Below are 14,965 nucleotides of genomic sequence, written 5' to 3'. Positions count from 1 at the left end.
CATTTAACACTGACACAGGATCAATACCATCATCATGTTAAAAGAAAAACATCAAGTCAATCATAAAAAAGAAGCACAAAAATTCACTTGATGCTGGGGTTAAATATCTGGCTACATGGGATGTTTCCGCATCGCCCCTTATATCAACGTCAAGAATGGAGCTGCTGAGATATAGTGGTTCCGCATGCTTAAAGATATTTAGGGAAATTCTAGTCTATATGTAATGTTATGGGGGTAACGTATTTAAGGGCCATACTTTAAGTTCTTACCATTATCTGATTGGCTGATTAGGATGTTCCTTGGATTTCAAGGAAGTTGGGTTTTGCTTTTGTCGCCCTCCTGCAGGGGCTTTTTGCAGCAATAAATAGATAGATGGAGGAAAATGGTGTGCTTATCCATCTATACTTATCTATCCCTATAAAAAGTGTTTTTTTCCCATAACACCCATTTACAATAGGACTTTATTGACCCTTTAAAATGTTGCCCTGTCTCTCATGCAACAGGATAGGTTTAAGAACAGGATTGTGGCTACGTTGTGAAAAGAAATGTAGCTAAAGACACGCAGGATATCCTGTTTCCAAGGAAAGAGTTAAGAATAGTCACAGAGAAAAAAAACTCCTTGTACCTCGCTGTTTGCACTTTCAACAAACGAGCCCCCAAACATAGCAGACATCCATTCGCAGCTACAGATTAGAAGGGGCTTATGGGCACTGATGCTTCCATCATCCAATTTAAAAGTCACATCTGGAACAAAGATAAAAACCAAGGTTATCAGTAAGACCGCGCTGACATAGTTTCCTGGAACTGATACTCTGTATCAGTATTATTCCGTATTCCCCTTCCCCCACTCCCCGAGGAGTTTCTCTTTAGTTTCTCTGTGTTACGTAACGTCATTTAGCCGAGGGGCAACAAAAATGAAAATGCGGCTCACTATTGTTATTAGAAAACCACCTGTAGATATTTGTCTAAAATAATGTCACGGAACTAAAGTTCCTTTTTGGCACGGTTCCCTGGCTTCTGGTGGGTGCACGCGAGTCTCATGATCGAATGGTTACTATGGAGCTGTTGTCGGTATCTGGCACGGTCGTCATATGGCAAATTCGCTGTTCTTATAAACATTGAATTCTTTTTTGTAACAATATTTGAACCTAGTATTCAACATCCAGACATTAAAATAACAATTTAGTATTACAGAATAAACTGTTTAAAGGCAAAATATAAATACGTAAAACCCAGAGTAATTGGCGTCCCTATAAAATCCATAAAGGAAAGTGTCCTAGATGTTTGTGTACCAGGATAACAACAAACAAAATTTCACGTGGTTTTTGTTAAGGTATCCATTTTTTTTATGCATAAGTTTCAGTCTGGGCTGGATTACATTGCATGTATAGAAGAAGCAGATGTATGCCCTATGGGCTCCCGGTCATGTAAAAAACCTAAAATGCCTGATACTAACATGTATATGAATGGAAAGGGTTACTGTGCCCAATAAACACATTAGTACTTGGCTGAGTATTCTTGAGATGGGTTACTGAACCAAATACACTTTAAATAACCTCTCAACAATATCTATGTACATATTCCTTCAACAAGGAATAATATTAGCTCATTCTGGGTATTAAAATGGGCATCAGATGCAATATTTAATTGGTTTGTCTACTGCAAGCAGTAAGAGTGTATAGAATAATTTTACCCCGTTAATGAGCAACATATTAAAAAATATTTTTCACAGTGGTCATGTATGTATGCAAATCTCCAGGATAATGGGGCAACAAAGGTCTATGGAGACAGGTGAGGAATCAGGGGATCCATGAATTGCTCTAAGCAAAATGGTGGCCCACACTGGTGTTTCCTTTTTTGACATTTTTAGTCCAGATATACCATGGTCTTGGCAGATTTATTTCTCCGATACAATAAGTGTTACTCCCATCATGGAAGATAGGTTTAGAAGAATTATTGTAGATAATCAACATCCAACACAGAGGCAAACCCATTTCAATGGTTGCTCAAGAAGGATTTTACCTTTGACTGGTTGGTTCATTACCAAAAAGCCCGTGTAGGGGTAATAATATTGAAGACAACAGATTGCACACTTATGGAAGATACTCACCAGAGAAGGTTGCTTTGGAAAGACATTCTTTTATTCTGTTGGCTTTCCTAACATGAAATGCTTTTGTGATCTCCTGATTCATAAAGGCTTCTTTATTGGTTATATTTTCCACCATCATCCGTAGGTCAAAGACTTCTAGTATTTCTGCAATCTGAGCCACTCTCATCAAACCCTTCTCGTTTTCATCTAGCTGTCCCGTGTAAAGAAACCGTAAAACTGTTTTAAAAGGCCCATACTGTATGGAGGAATCCATCCGTACTACAGTCACTGTACAAGTCCTGTTTGAGATAGGGTTCACCATGACTTCTTGGTGCATACTCAGGAAACCCTTACTCCATGAGGAAAGGCGAATACAATCCTCCTCCTCAAAGTCACTGGTTAACAAAGTGTCATCGCTCCTTGATATCCGGAGCGAGGCATTGGAGGGTTTCAAGGAAGCTACATCGGTGTCCTCATCAGTATCGAGGCTTAGTGTCCTCATGAGCAAGTCCTTGGTGGGCTTTTCTTTCTTTGAACACCTATCAACAAGATTTAGACACTCTTCGTGTTCCATTAAAAAAAGATCATAAAATTTTGAAGAGGAGGTAGCAAGGTAAATTTTATGAGCAAAGATCTGTTTTTGGTCCCGTAGAACAAACAATACATCTGCGCACAAAGGATTGTCCAACAAATCGCCAGCATCATTCATACTGGCCGCACCGGGTTCTGGTATCTTAATGACAGGAGGTGGTGCTTTCGGGGGTAAGAAGGGCGCTTGCAGTAACGGCTTCTGCACTTTCTTTAGATGGGATTTCCAAAACTGGAGGTGCCGTCGGGAAATCAACGCTGCCCTGATTGCGTTATCAAATACATCCTTGATACCGAACTGATCGAACACACTAGTTTCATAATATGGAATCCCGAGCTCTTTAGCAACTTCCCTTCCCCTTTCTGGCGGTAATATGTCCCCTCTTTTTATTGGCCTAAGACAGAAAACAAATATATATGTTAAATGAATACAAATAGTTACAAAAGGACACATAAATAATGGTGCTGTTCGCTGCTAAGCTATACAGAGGGTTTTGCGTCATAACGAGTGTTCGGTCTGGTAGTCCAGCCATTATATGTTAGCTATGTAACTTGTAACTTGTAATGTTGACGTGGCTGGTGAACTTGTGTGTTTTGTTCAAAATACAGCACTAAAGCCTCATGTTTATTTAATGTATATTTTTGCAGGTTTGGATTTCAGTGTTGGCAATCTGTTCTTCTTTGTTTATTAAACATGGCTTTGTTTACTAAGCATGTCATTGCTGCTAGCCCCTTAAATTGAGACAAAACGTAGACCCAGTGTCGCAATGCATACCTGGCTAATGGTCTCCGTGCTCTATTCACAGCCTCCAGATCGGCATAACGCAGGTCTAGCTGGCAGCCAACAAGGATCACAGGGGTCCGAGGACAGAAGTGCTTGATTTCTTGCGCCCACATGGTTTTCACGTGGTTTAACGAGTTGGGATTTGCAATTGAGAAGCACAGTACCACCACATCGGACCTGAAAAGCACATCAACGATTGGTTTCAGACAAGTTCAGCAAAAAAGTACAAATACCACATGCTCAAAGGCCAATGGCTGTGTAAATGACTGCATGCCATCAATAATAGTCAATAGCAATCAGGTTGGCTTAAGACACCTAAACCTTTGCGTGCTATGTGATTTTCCATTAAACACACCATTTACAGGCTAAAAATACATTTTTAACTAGTTTTGAAGACTGATTATATATATATATATATATATATATATATACACAATGCACTGCTTGGCATTAAATCATGATCTAATCTAGGACTGGCAACGCCAGTTTTGTTTATTTGCTATTTTTCTAGTTTTCTCTAGGACTGCGGGAATATCATTACTAAACAGTTTCTAAAAATAATATGCTAATAACAAGCACTGCTGGTTTCTCCCCATAAACAGGAAATTTTCCAGGTCATTGAAAGACTTCATGGCAGCTTTTATGATCAAAAATGTATCACTTCTAGATAACACTTCTAGATATGCACATTTATTTAACCAAAAGAAATCTACAAAGGGTGCTACTGTTGTAATATTTATTTCATGAAATTATTGGGGAAAAAAATACAAGAACAACACACATATACTAACTACCGGCAAATGAATGGTTTGTATGTCCAAAATACCCTGATGCAAGTCAAATGACTAGTAATAAAACTCAAAATAAACTGGAGCAGTCACAGGACTTACTTACCAGGAATCTATTTGTGGAACGTCTTGTGACTGCTTCAATTTTTGATGATTGAGTTATATTTCATATATATAAAATTTACAGCACTATAAGATACAGGATATGCAAAACAGACTTGTTTGCTCGGTATCAACTGTCCGCTTGTAGGATTTTCTGCCAGTTCTCCATTGGTCACAAACTACATTGGGAAACCTGGCATGAAATGTGGCACTCGTTACAGAGCCAAGTTTACTACACCCGACACAAGCCCAGGTATAACGTTTGCCTTGTAAGGCATTCACTGCATGAAGACAAGATCATATGAAGAGTCACAATGCCATGTGCTTAATTTATACAAGGGCATATTGACTTAACATAGAAGGCCGGTGTTGACTAAGACTTACGGACCTTGCTGTTCCTGCACATATGTTCCAGCCAATATTTAATCCTAAGTAAACACTTAAGTAATTAGGTCTTTGAGTTGACGTGCCTTTCGAGGAAAGTAACCCTGAATGAGGACAAGCTCCTGTAAACAGTTTACACGCAGGACTTCTAGCACAAGACAAAGCCCATATGGGAAGACCAACTAAGGTCCAGAAACAGGTGGTGAGGAGCACTTTTCTTTGCCTTATATGCTTTTTTTTTTTAATCTTTAGCATTTTTCCCTAGCCACATGGTGACCACAATGCCAAGTTTATGTACAGGAAGGTTTTTTGTGTCACACTGACATTAGTTACACAATATTCTGATAATTTGTAAGAATATCAGCTCTTTGTGTACATGGAATTTGCACTGTGACCATGAGTCCTCACATCAAACTATGTAAGCCTAAAAGTGGGCCTACCACCAAAGAGTAAAGGTTACAGAGATAATGCGGGTCATGAGGCACCAGACGTTCTCACACCTGGACACACATTGTTGACTATAATTTATTTTTGTACCTATTTTCAGGGGGAGGTTGATACCTGTTTGTTTGTATGCAATATTTCTTGTATTTTATGATGTCATTATCACCATATCATTTTAAAGATGCCTGCTTGGGCTCAGGTGAGTCAGTAACTAAAGACTATTCTATCATTCATAACCTGCAGTTGGTGTCAAACGAGGAATTTGCATTCTAGAACGCATGCACAATAAGTTTCTAGAAAGTTGTGTTCACGCTTAGCCTCAGGCATCCAAGAGTTTACGAGTTCACTGTAACGTAATTGTGTAAGCAGATTTCAGGGCGCTGTGCGTTTAATGACGCAAGACCTCTAGTTTTTAAGAAGCACCTAAAAAAAAATCTTAGCCGTTGTAACAGCCGCCTTCACACATTGGATTAGTGTATCTGCGGCTTTAAAAGAGGCAAAACTGGAGCCTTTTGTTTTTTAAACTAAGAACCAGATTGCGTTCTTAGAAATTACACCCCACACAAGGCTGGAAGATTTACAGCCGGAAAGGAGATACGGCCGTGTAACATAGTAACAGTTACTGAGGCATTCGCTGTATCACATTCTTGTCCATGTTTGTGGCCAAACTATACCAAAGCAACCCAACCAGCAATACAAACAAACAAAAAACACAAACCTGTCACTGCTAGTTGCAAAAAAAGAGCATCAACAGCACCAAAATGGTTAATGGCTGTTTTTCAGGATCCTGGATTAGCTAAAATACAACATTTACAAACCCATCCTTCATGTGCTCCTGGGGTTTATTAACTAAACTGTGATCAGAGACATACAACTTTAGTGAATAAACCCCTGTGATGCATGTGTCTGCTTATTGCTAGATTTAATGGTTTAGCAAAAGGTAGCCTATCTCACGTGGGGCCCATAACACATATTTCCTCGTTTGTGAAGCTAGCAGACAGAATATACACCATGTGAAGAAAGTAAATGGACAGGATGCACATGTATGTATATGTATACATGCATGTATGTATGTATGCATGTATGTACACATACATACACACACATACATTTTTACTGCCACTGACAGCAGGACTCTTCTTGAAAGTGCAGATGTAGCACAGAAGGTCAATGCTCATTGCTTTGCAAAGTTAGCTCTATGGATGAGATATGCAGACTGCGTGAAACAGAATACGAGCCTGTGCTTTTAATACAGTGTGCCATTAATCGTTGGAAAACTCACTGTTCTTTGTCTGTACAGATATTCGCAGGGCTTGGTACATTGTGCTGTGCTAGACAAAACGTTATATTTTTTTCCCCCCTACCTTCCATAGGCAAAGCGTCTGTCCTTGTGATGGTCGCCGAAAGTGTCCCACAGCCTGAGAGAGACACTCACTTCATCCACGACATCCCGGGAGCGTTCAAGGACCTAGATGCCATAAATAGAAAAAGATCAAAACCGCAGCATTGACACACATGCGTTTTCTACTCTCCGGTTTAGTTTTTCTCTACTTGGCAAGTTGTCTTTGGATGTACAGGATTGTAGACTCCTATTATGAAGTAGCCTTGAGTTATAAAACAGACAGTAAGCCATGTCTTGTATTTTTTTAATTTAAAATAAATAAATAAATTATATATATATATATATATATATATATATATATATATATTATTATTATTATTATTATTTCCAACACTCCATGGAGCCCTGATTTTGTTTTTGTTAAGAATATTACACTGTTAAATAATGTTAACTGTTAAATAATTCTGGTTGGTGCCTATATTTCACCAGCAACATCAACTAACATCAAAGCCTCCTCATTGATTAAAGGTAGATCTTTAATCCGCTTCTCTGGGAATATTCAAAGACATTCTATTGAGCAGGAAAATAAGACTCTTGAAGAGTAACGAGTTAGATATGCATTGTAGGTCGGCACGTTGCCGTCAATTTCTAATCTGAAAACTACTTTTCAACATACTCAATTATAACAATTACAACTTCGGGTTGTGTTAACTATACTTTTTTCTTTCTTAACTGGCTGATGTGCGATACAATGTTGAGCAGTCAATGAACACATTGAGGGTAATAATTTGTTAAAGAGACCTCTGAGAAAAATGTACTTAATATTAATATATATATTTGTATTCCTAGCAAAGAGATGGTGTATTTTTACAGGGAAGCTAATAGGAACACTAGTTTGCATGAAGTTTGCTCCATACAAAGAATTGCCATCTTTAGAAGCATGGCCACTGCAAACATCATAGTGGAGAATGAACTAGAAGAAATGCTAGAACATGCTGTAAATATCACAAGGATTCGGTTCTTAACTTACTTCTTGGCAGACACGATACTGGTCAATGGCCCACACGGTCGGTACATGGGTGGCCAGGAGCTGGTATTGAGTTAAGGTGGTGTTACATGCTCTTGCGCATATAAGCCGTGTCTTGCCTACTGCATTGTCTCCCACCACCACGCATTTTATTGTCTCCACATTGGGCCTTTCGTAATCCATATCAGTGTCCATTGGTGCAGACCTGAGGAGAGACCAGATCAATGGCGTTATAATCCTGGAACACAGCAAGAACCTTCCACTGTGAAGACTCAGCCACAGGATAAGAACTAAAGAACAGGCGCACACTTTTATAGCTACTGAAACTCCCTTAACCGTGAACTCTTGTTTTGACCGATCACACTTGGATGGAGTAAACACAGGATAACCCTCTTGTTTTCCCCAAACAAAAACCAGTCTGCTTAAGGTATATCTGGAATCTAGCAGAGCTTCTGGAATAAGCTTACAATTTTATTAACCATTGTCTGTACCACGAGACGGGGGGCAAGGAACATCTGCAGGTTTCACCCCAAGCCGTCCGGCAAGATCCTGCTCTCTGCTGTTTAAAGTACATTTCTTTTCACTCCTCATTTACTTTTTACCAAAAACAAAAAAACATGAGATACATATTTTATGGTGTTGTTTGTATTAAATATTAACTTTGATCAACACACATGGAAACAATTTTAACTTGAGGCACACCGTAGTTTTTTTGTTGTACTGCAGTGCAGTAATTATACCATTCATTTTCACCTTGTATTCTCAGAGGAAATCAGTCTTTACACCACTTCAGCTTTTCTGCTTTCTAAACCTGCCATTTATTCTCGGAGCTCGTTAAAGTAATGCTAAATACTACAGAGTCATTTGGAGAGGAGGTCCATTTCTAGAAAGCAAGCTCAGCCTAGATCAAGGATGTCCAACCTGCTGCAGGACTACATCTCCCATACTCCTCTGCCAGCCACTAAGCTGAAGGAGCATTATGGGAGATGTAGTCCTTTAGCAGCTGGAGGGCTACAGGTTGGACACCCCTGGTCTATATGTCCAACGAGTCCCCAGGAATCACTCTTAGCTGGGCTTCACCATATGATACCTGGCTCTCTCCTTAGTTACTAGACACAGAAGCGCTCAATCTCCCAAAAACATATAGAGCTATGAAGACCGCGGGGTTCCAGAAAACTAATACCAACCCGGTTATTACTTCCATGGCATTATTACTATTATTATTGAATATTTAATTCTAAATTCCAAAAATACCAAATCGGTGAGAACTCTACTCAGAAAGCGAAGCAACACTGATGGATTCTAAAGGGGCAAGCGTACCTAGAAGAACTGATGCCGTTTTGAAGGCAAAGGCCGGTTACACCAAATATTGATTTGGTTTAGATTTTTCTTCTGTTCACATTTTTAAAAATAAAACGAGTAACATGTCTATTTTTGAAAGTATTCCTACATTCCATCATTTTTTTCACACTTGCATAGAAAAATGTATCATATGTAAATTCTTATTCACAAAAAAATTCCCATTGAGTAATACACAAGCCTTTATCTCGACAGTGCCCCGGGAAAACACATGGCATCTATATTCACAAAGCATACGTGCCTTTCACTTTAGGGCATATTTGTGTCAATAGGGCTACGATTTTAAAATGTTATTTTCAAGGTAGCAGAAAAGTCTTCTAGCTATTTTCCTTTAGTTTCGCAATGACATCATAATACTGAGCCGTCATCGGAAAACATGATAGCCACAACCGTGGGAGCAGACAGGCTTTGAGCTACAGTGATCAATACAAGTCAGATGAAAAGAGAAAACCATCGAGACCGTTTACACTCCGCAGGAGACCTCCGACCTGATGAATTTATCGCTGTTTGATTCAACCGCTCGGGGTCCAATTATTCCGTAATCAATACGTTACACGGCTATCTAACCTTGGAAAGTAGTGCAGATATTTTCTTAATACTTCCACACAAAAAAAGGCTGCAGTGACCGTTTGTAATGAAACGATTATTTCCCCGATTGGTGCAGTGTAACTCATTACAGAGGAAGAACATATAGGTAATAGAAGTGACATGGCTTCAGGATTAGTTGCTTGTAATATACTTCTAGTAGCTTCTGTATTTCTTGCCTGTATAGAATAGATATCCTGTTAGCTCTGGTTTGGCAATTTGTGGCATAAATGGGGGACGGTATGAGTTACCGAGATCAGGTTCAGCTAATATTGATGTAGAAAGAAAAAGAGCAAATCCGGTGAAGATGACACCATTATTGGCTAAATAAAAGTATACTAGATTGTAAGCTTTCAGGGCTATCTAGGTCTCCTCTTCGGGATATGCACGGGAAAGCAAACTAGATAGTCTTGAAGCTAAGTTTACAATCTATTATACTTCAGTTACAAGATATCATCAGTCATGGTACACTATACACCTGTAAATTCTGTATGCTTGCACTAGAGGTGTTGTGGCCCCGCAGCATGTAAAATTCATACGCTAAATTGTATTAAACTGAGTGGGTCTACATACTACCAGGCTGTACTTGTCAAAGATCTGGCAGCGGGAAAAATTAATAGGCGTCTTGGCTTTGAGTATCTAACAGCCTTTAAAAGTCTCAAACTGTCAGCTGATGAAGGGCAGAAGACAAATCCAAGGCTACTCCATTTATACCCGGCTACTCCATTTATACCCGGCTACTCCATTTATACCCATACGCCTGTTTACCGGGTCTATGTAAAGGAGATGCCTTCCAAACCATCCACAAACTAATTCTTATTACTATACCAAGTGCATACGGACTGCATCGCTCATTCTGTGTGCTTGCTTTGCAATAACCCTTCGGCAAACTTGATTAGGTTAAGCAACAGATGGTTTCATGACCAAAGCGAAGACTAATTTCCATACAGAGTAACCTCATTATTCCATAGGAAGATTTTTTATTAAAAAGAATAAAAACAGGAAATTATCACGATGTAAGCTATTGTTTCGGTACAGCAAGGAAATTGGGAATGTCCACATTTTCTTCATTACAATATATGTAGATTCAATGTATATGTATATGTGTATATATATATATATATATACACACACACACACACACACACACACACACACACATATATAGTGATTCTGGTACAAAGTTCATAACTGTTGCTATCACCATAGAAACCAGTGGATTGGTCCAATCAGCAGTAACATTCAGTTGGTTGCCATGGTAATAAGAACACGTTCAAACTTTGTGCCAGAACCCTTCATGGTGGGGAAAGTTAGAATTGGCCCATTTAGTATTCCTCAATGCCATATAATATACATTTTGTGATTCACACATAAGAGCGAATTAGTAAGCGCCAGCCCAGGGAATAATGTAGTTAAATCAGTAAAAAGATCTTTCAATGTATTGATTAAATCATGCTTTATCCTGGGCCAAGGATCCTGTCTCCTTGAGACACTCACTGGGCCGGCTCGGAGAGGTTGATGAGCTGGAGCACCGGACACTCGCACTCACACTCACGGTTTGTTGCTTTGACTGCATTGTGAGTGGAGTCCGAGCCCTCGCATGATGTATCTGTTCAGGAACATTACAAGACAATAGACACGTGGGCTCCATTACCTCCCAGGAACCAGCCACTGGACATACACCAGCTGTGACTCGCATGTGACTAATAGTCCGCGCATGCAGGCGTCCGTGTATTCATCACCCCTCAGGACTTAAAACCTGTCCTTAAGATTGATGAGGAAATGTACATAATGGCTGCTTGAATACGGCAGTAAACACATTATTACATCATATTTCAGGAGTATCCGCCTCGTTAAGTATCGGTGGTTATTACATGTTCGCCACGTCCCCCTCTGGAATTAGGACATCCTAGAAGGATGCTGAAACAGAATACTGTATGTTGCAGAAACACAGAATCCAAAGGCAGATCAGAACCATTCGGCCGGACTCAGATCTTAATCAGCCTTTGGTCTTGTTTTAGACTCAGGAGAACCATATGCCTACCCCATGTGTGTTTAAATTCGCTTGCTGTGTTAACATCTACCACCTCTGCTAGAAGGCCGTTCCACTTAACTATCAGCCTCTCAGAATTCAACACTCCACTTTCTGGGACTCAAAAGGAAAGCATCCAAAAGCCAGTTAATAAGGAGGTACCAAGCAGGAACCTTACAGGGCCCCATCTGGGCCAGTGCTTGGATCAGAGCTTATAGGTTGGCTGAGTGTGATGAGACTAAATGAAAGATAACTAAATAGAAATATTCAGCGAAGCAAGTACCGGTGCAAGTTCAACTCGTCGCTTAAAAGAAATAACCATTAAATGTAGGATTCCAGACGCCGTGCGGCACACAGCCATCACATGCCGTTATTTTTAGTACTCGCCAAATATCACCCTACTATTTATAAGCGATCATATGGCATGTTTATGTTCTCCAAGCCCCCTCATGGCTGCCTACAGCTGTTGTCACAGCAACACACAACAGACTCCGCTGACCCGGCAGCCCCGCTGGCCGGACCTTTGTGCGCAGCGCCCAGCCGGCTCCACAACACCCACGGCTCCGCCGGCCCCGGGCGGCCCCCTGCATTCCGTCCACACAAGAGGCTCATTAAAGCGGACACTAACAAAAAGGGAACACAAAGCCTCGTTACATCCGCCTTGATCTGCTTTATTTCCTGGCAGCTCAGATAACGCCTCTCTCCGTCTCTTTACTCCCGTTATTTCAACTTGCCGACCATCAAACGATTACCAGCTCGCTGCCATTAAATATTCACCTAAAGAGCGCATTATCGCAGCCTGCGTGTCACTGTGGGCATGCATGTAAAGCGGCTGCAGGGGACGGATGATAATATTTACACGGGAAACTGGGAATGACAGTTACATGCGTGTACACCGACATATGGTAATCAAACGCAGCCACCCGAGTAAACGTTCCGATGAGCGAATATATCCTCTACAATCAAAATAATAATAATAATAAATATATATATACATAAATATATATATAAATAATAATAAATGAATGCATTCAGGCATACGCACCCCGTGTGGATCTCCCGGATCCTCCGTTATACCCGAGTGCCCAGCTTGCTATTGTTCTCCAATGGCAGTAGGTTAAGTGCTACAGTAAGTTCGCAGATCACCATATCGCGATCCCATTGTCTCCTCTCTCCGTGATGTGCGGTTCCTAGCCCTATTCATCTCCGGGGGCCGATTTCTACCCTTCTCGGCATCTCCACCCTCTTTTTTTTTCCTTTCTTTTTTTTCCACCCTTTTTTATTATCCCCGCCCCTCTCAGGCACTCAAAATTGTGAATCGGAAGGCGCAGCAAGTTGCAAACCCCAACCTCCAGCTGCGGCCAGCGCGCTCCGTGACGTCAGCAGCTTTCCGTGCTATTTATATCTGCCCGATTGGATTTCATTCATGAAAAACAAGGGGACGTTCGACAGACGGGGACGCGCACACGCACTAAACAGAACACTTAGTTGGTGCGCCCTCCCGCCCCAAGTCCCCAGGCTCCATCAGCGTTCTAACCCCGCCCTCAGGCTCTGTCAGTGCTCGCGATCACTGCGCCATTGGGTCGGCTCAGTTACTGTTATGGGTGCGCGCTCCGGCCATCCCTGTCACAGACGGTGATGTGTTATTGTTATGGGTGCGCGCTCCCGCCATCCCTGTCACAGAGGGTGAAGTGTTAGTGTACGTGCAGTTCTCTGTGCTCCATATAGGACAATAGGCCCAAGGCCCCAGGCTGTGCTGCTAATGGAAAAGAGTGACACCAACTTTCGCAGTTTTTCACATTTACACATATATTTCGTCATACTCCCCCTCAGGCTAAAAAATATTTATTTCTCAAGTAAATAAATTCTCATTGTACAGCACTGTGGAATATGATAGCAATATATAAAATAATAACTAATATTAAACTTTTGCAATACAGCGTGTGCCTATATTTACCTGGAATAACGTCATCTTATTTCTAGTTTTGTCAGACCCTTTGAATGTCTGCATTGTAAGAAGTTCTGTGTAAAATGTTAATGCTATATAAATAAAAGATAAAATCACATCATTTCACAGATAATATCACATAATATACCCCAATGTACATCAGATATTTTACAACTATATATATATATATATATGAATTTATATTTATCTCTATGTATATAGTTATCTATTTATATATCTTTTTATATCTATCTTTATGCATATATTTTATTTTGGTGGGATGATGCATTTAATTTATTTATTTTTTTAAATTATGCTGTATCACTTTATCCAATACGAAATATATGCATATGTCCATGCCTGCTATGCATTACGCTACTTTGTAGGGTAGTTAGAAAAGATACCTACCCGGTACACCAGCATAGAGAGAGCAACAAGACAATTTTTTAATATTTCAACTGAGCACATTGGCACCTCAGATTTAAAAAAAATCTATAAATATCTATTTAATTGGTAATAATTAGTTAATTCCGGTTGTTCATTCTGATGTAAGTTGGAGAAAACACGTATGTCACGTCTGGCTCATCACCAAGCCTGGGGTGTGACAAAGGTATCACGAAGTGGGTGTGCTGGATCCTCTTACAATGCAGGGGAACTGAATCATCCATTTATTGAAAGGCAGTGTCATCATCTTGGGAACTGCCTGTCATTACAGAGCAATTGGTGCCATATTAGTATACAGTGTTAGGGAAGAACTGTTTCTTCCTCAAATCTTCCGGTTTCGTCTCATTTTATAACAGGAAGTGCTCTTAGAAGCACATGTTAAGGGAAACTACGTCCGCCTACTGAAAATATATGCAAATTGATCATTCTTGTGTGAGTTATAATATTCCTTTAGTATGTTATTTTATATTTAAATTAGTTTCGGGATTCTGAAATTTAGGTGTTTAGCACATTTTGGAACTGAAAAAGGCATGGGAGGGCATAGCCAGGAAGTAGGAGATTAGACAGGAAGTAGGAGCATAGCCAGAGCTTATTTATCTTGGGTGCTGCCCTAGGCCTGCTCTGGGATAACACCCCCAGTTCACCCCATTCCACGAATGCCCTCATTACTGCAGAGCACTGGGCACAGCACCTTGTAAAGTATCTACAGAGACTCCGCTGGTTGAGGAGATCTGAGATCTCCCTTATAACCGACACATTGATTAGCGGTGCACCAGGGGGACCTGATCACCCAAGAAGAAGGTCAGCCCCCAGCTTTGTGAAAGAAGACTGCCGCCCTTCTGGACCTACTGGCCTAGGTGGCCTATTCCAGAATATGTTGCTGAGCGTGGCTGTCATTGAGTGCTGAATAATCATGATAGAAAAAAAATAACATTGTATACTGTACATTTTTTGTTTCTTAGATTTGCCGCTGATAAATTATATGACTTCTCTTTTCTGTCATTGTATCACTTTTTATGGCACAGCATTTTCATGGAGGTCAACTGGAT

General features: G+C 40.4%; 1 protein-coding gene across 2 annotated transcripts in view; it reads right to left on the bottom strand.

The window, feature by feature from the left end:
• The window catches only part of RHOBTB1 (Rho related BTB domain containing 1), a 33,208-nt gene that overhangs the window by 5,768 nt on the left and 12,475 nt on the right, over positions 1-14,965 (bottom strand). Inside the window, exons 1-6 of one of the 2 annotated variants that reach the window (XM_053450144.1) lie at positions 12,572-13,092; positions 7,552-7,754; positions 6,544-6,647; positions 3,453-3,638; positions 2,111-3,072; positions 626-744 (exon numbers count right to left, since the gene is read on the bottom strand). In XM_053450144.1, coding sequence (XP_053306119.1) covers positions 626-744; positions 2,111-3,072; positions 3,453-3,638; positions 6,544-6,647; positions 7,552-7,743 — 1,563 coding nt within the window. In that variant the 5' untranslated portion in view covers positions 7,744-7,754; positions 12,572-13,092. Of the gene's footprint in view, positions 1-625; positions 745-2,110; positions 3,073-3,452; positions 3,639-6,543; positions 6,648-7,551; positions 7,755-12,571; positions 13,093-14,965 lie in introns of those variants that run through there. The other variant, XM_053450143.1, reaches the window with a different exon arrangement.

Source organism: Spea bombifrons, chromosome 11 (genome assembly GCF_027358695.1).
Source record: "Spea bombifrons isolate aSpeBom1 chromosome 11, aSpeBom1.2.pri, whole genome shotgun sequence".
Classification (NCBI taxonomy): Eukaryota; Metazoa; Chordata; class Amphibia; order Anura; family Pelobatidae; genus Spea; species Spea bombifrons.
Note: the sequence above shows the minus strand (reverse complement) of the source record. Positions and strands in the feature narration are given on the sequence as shown.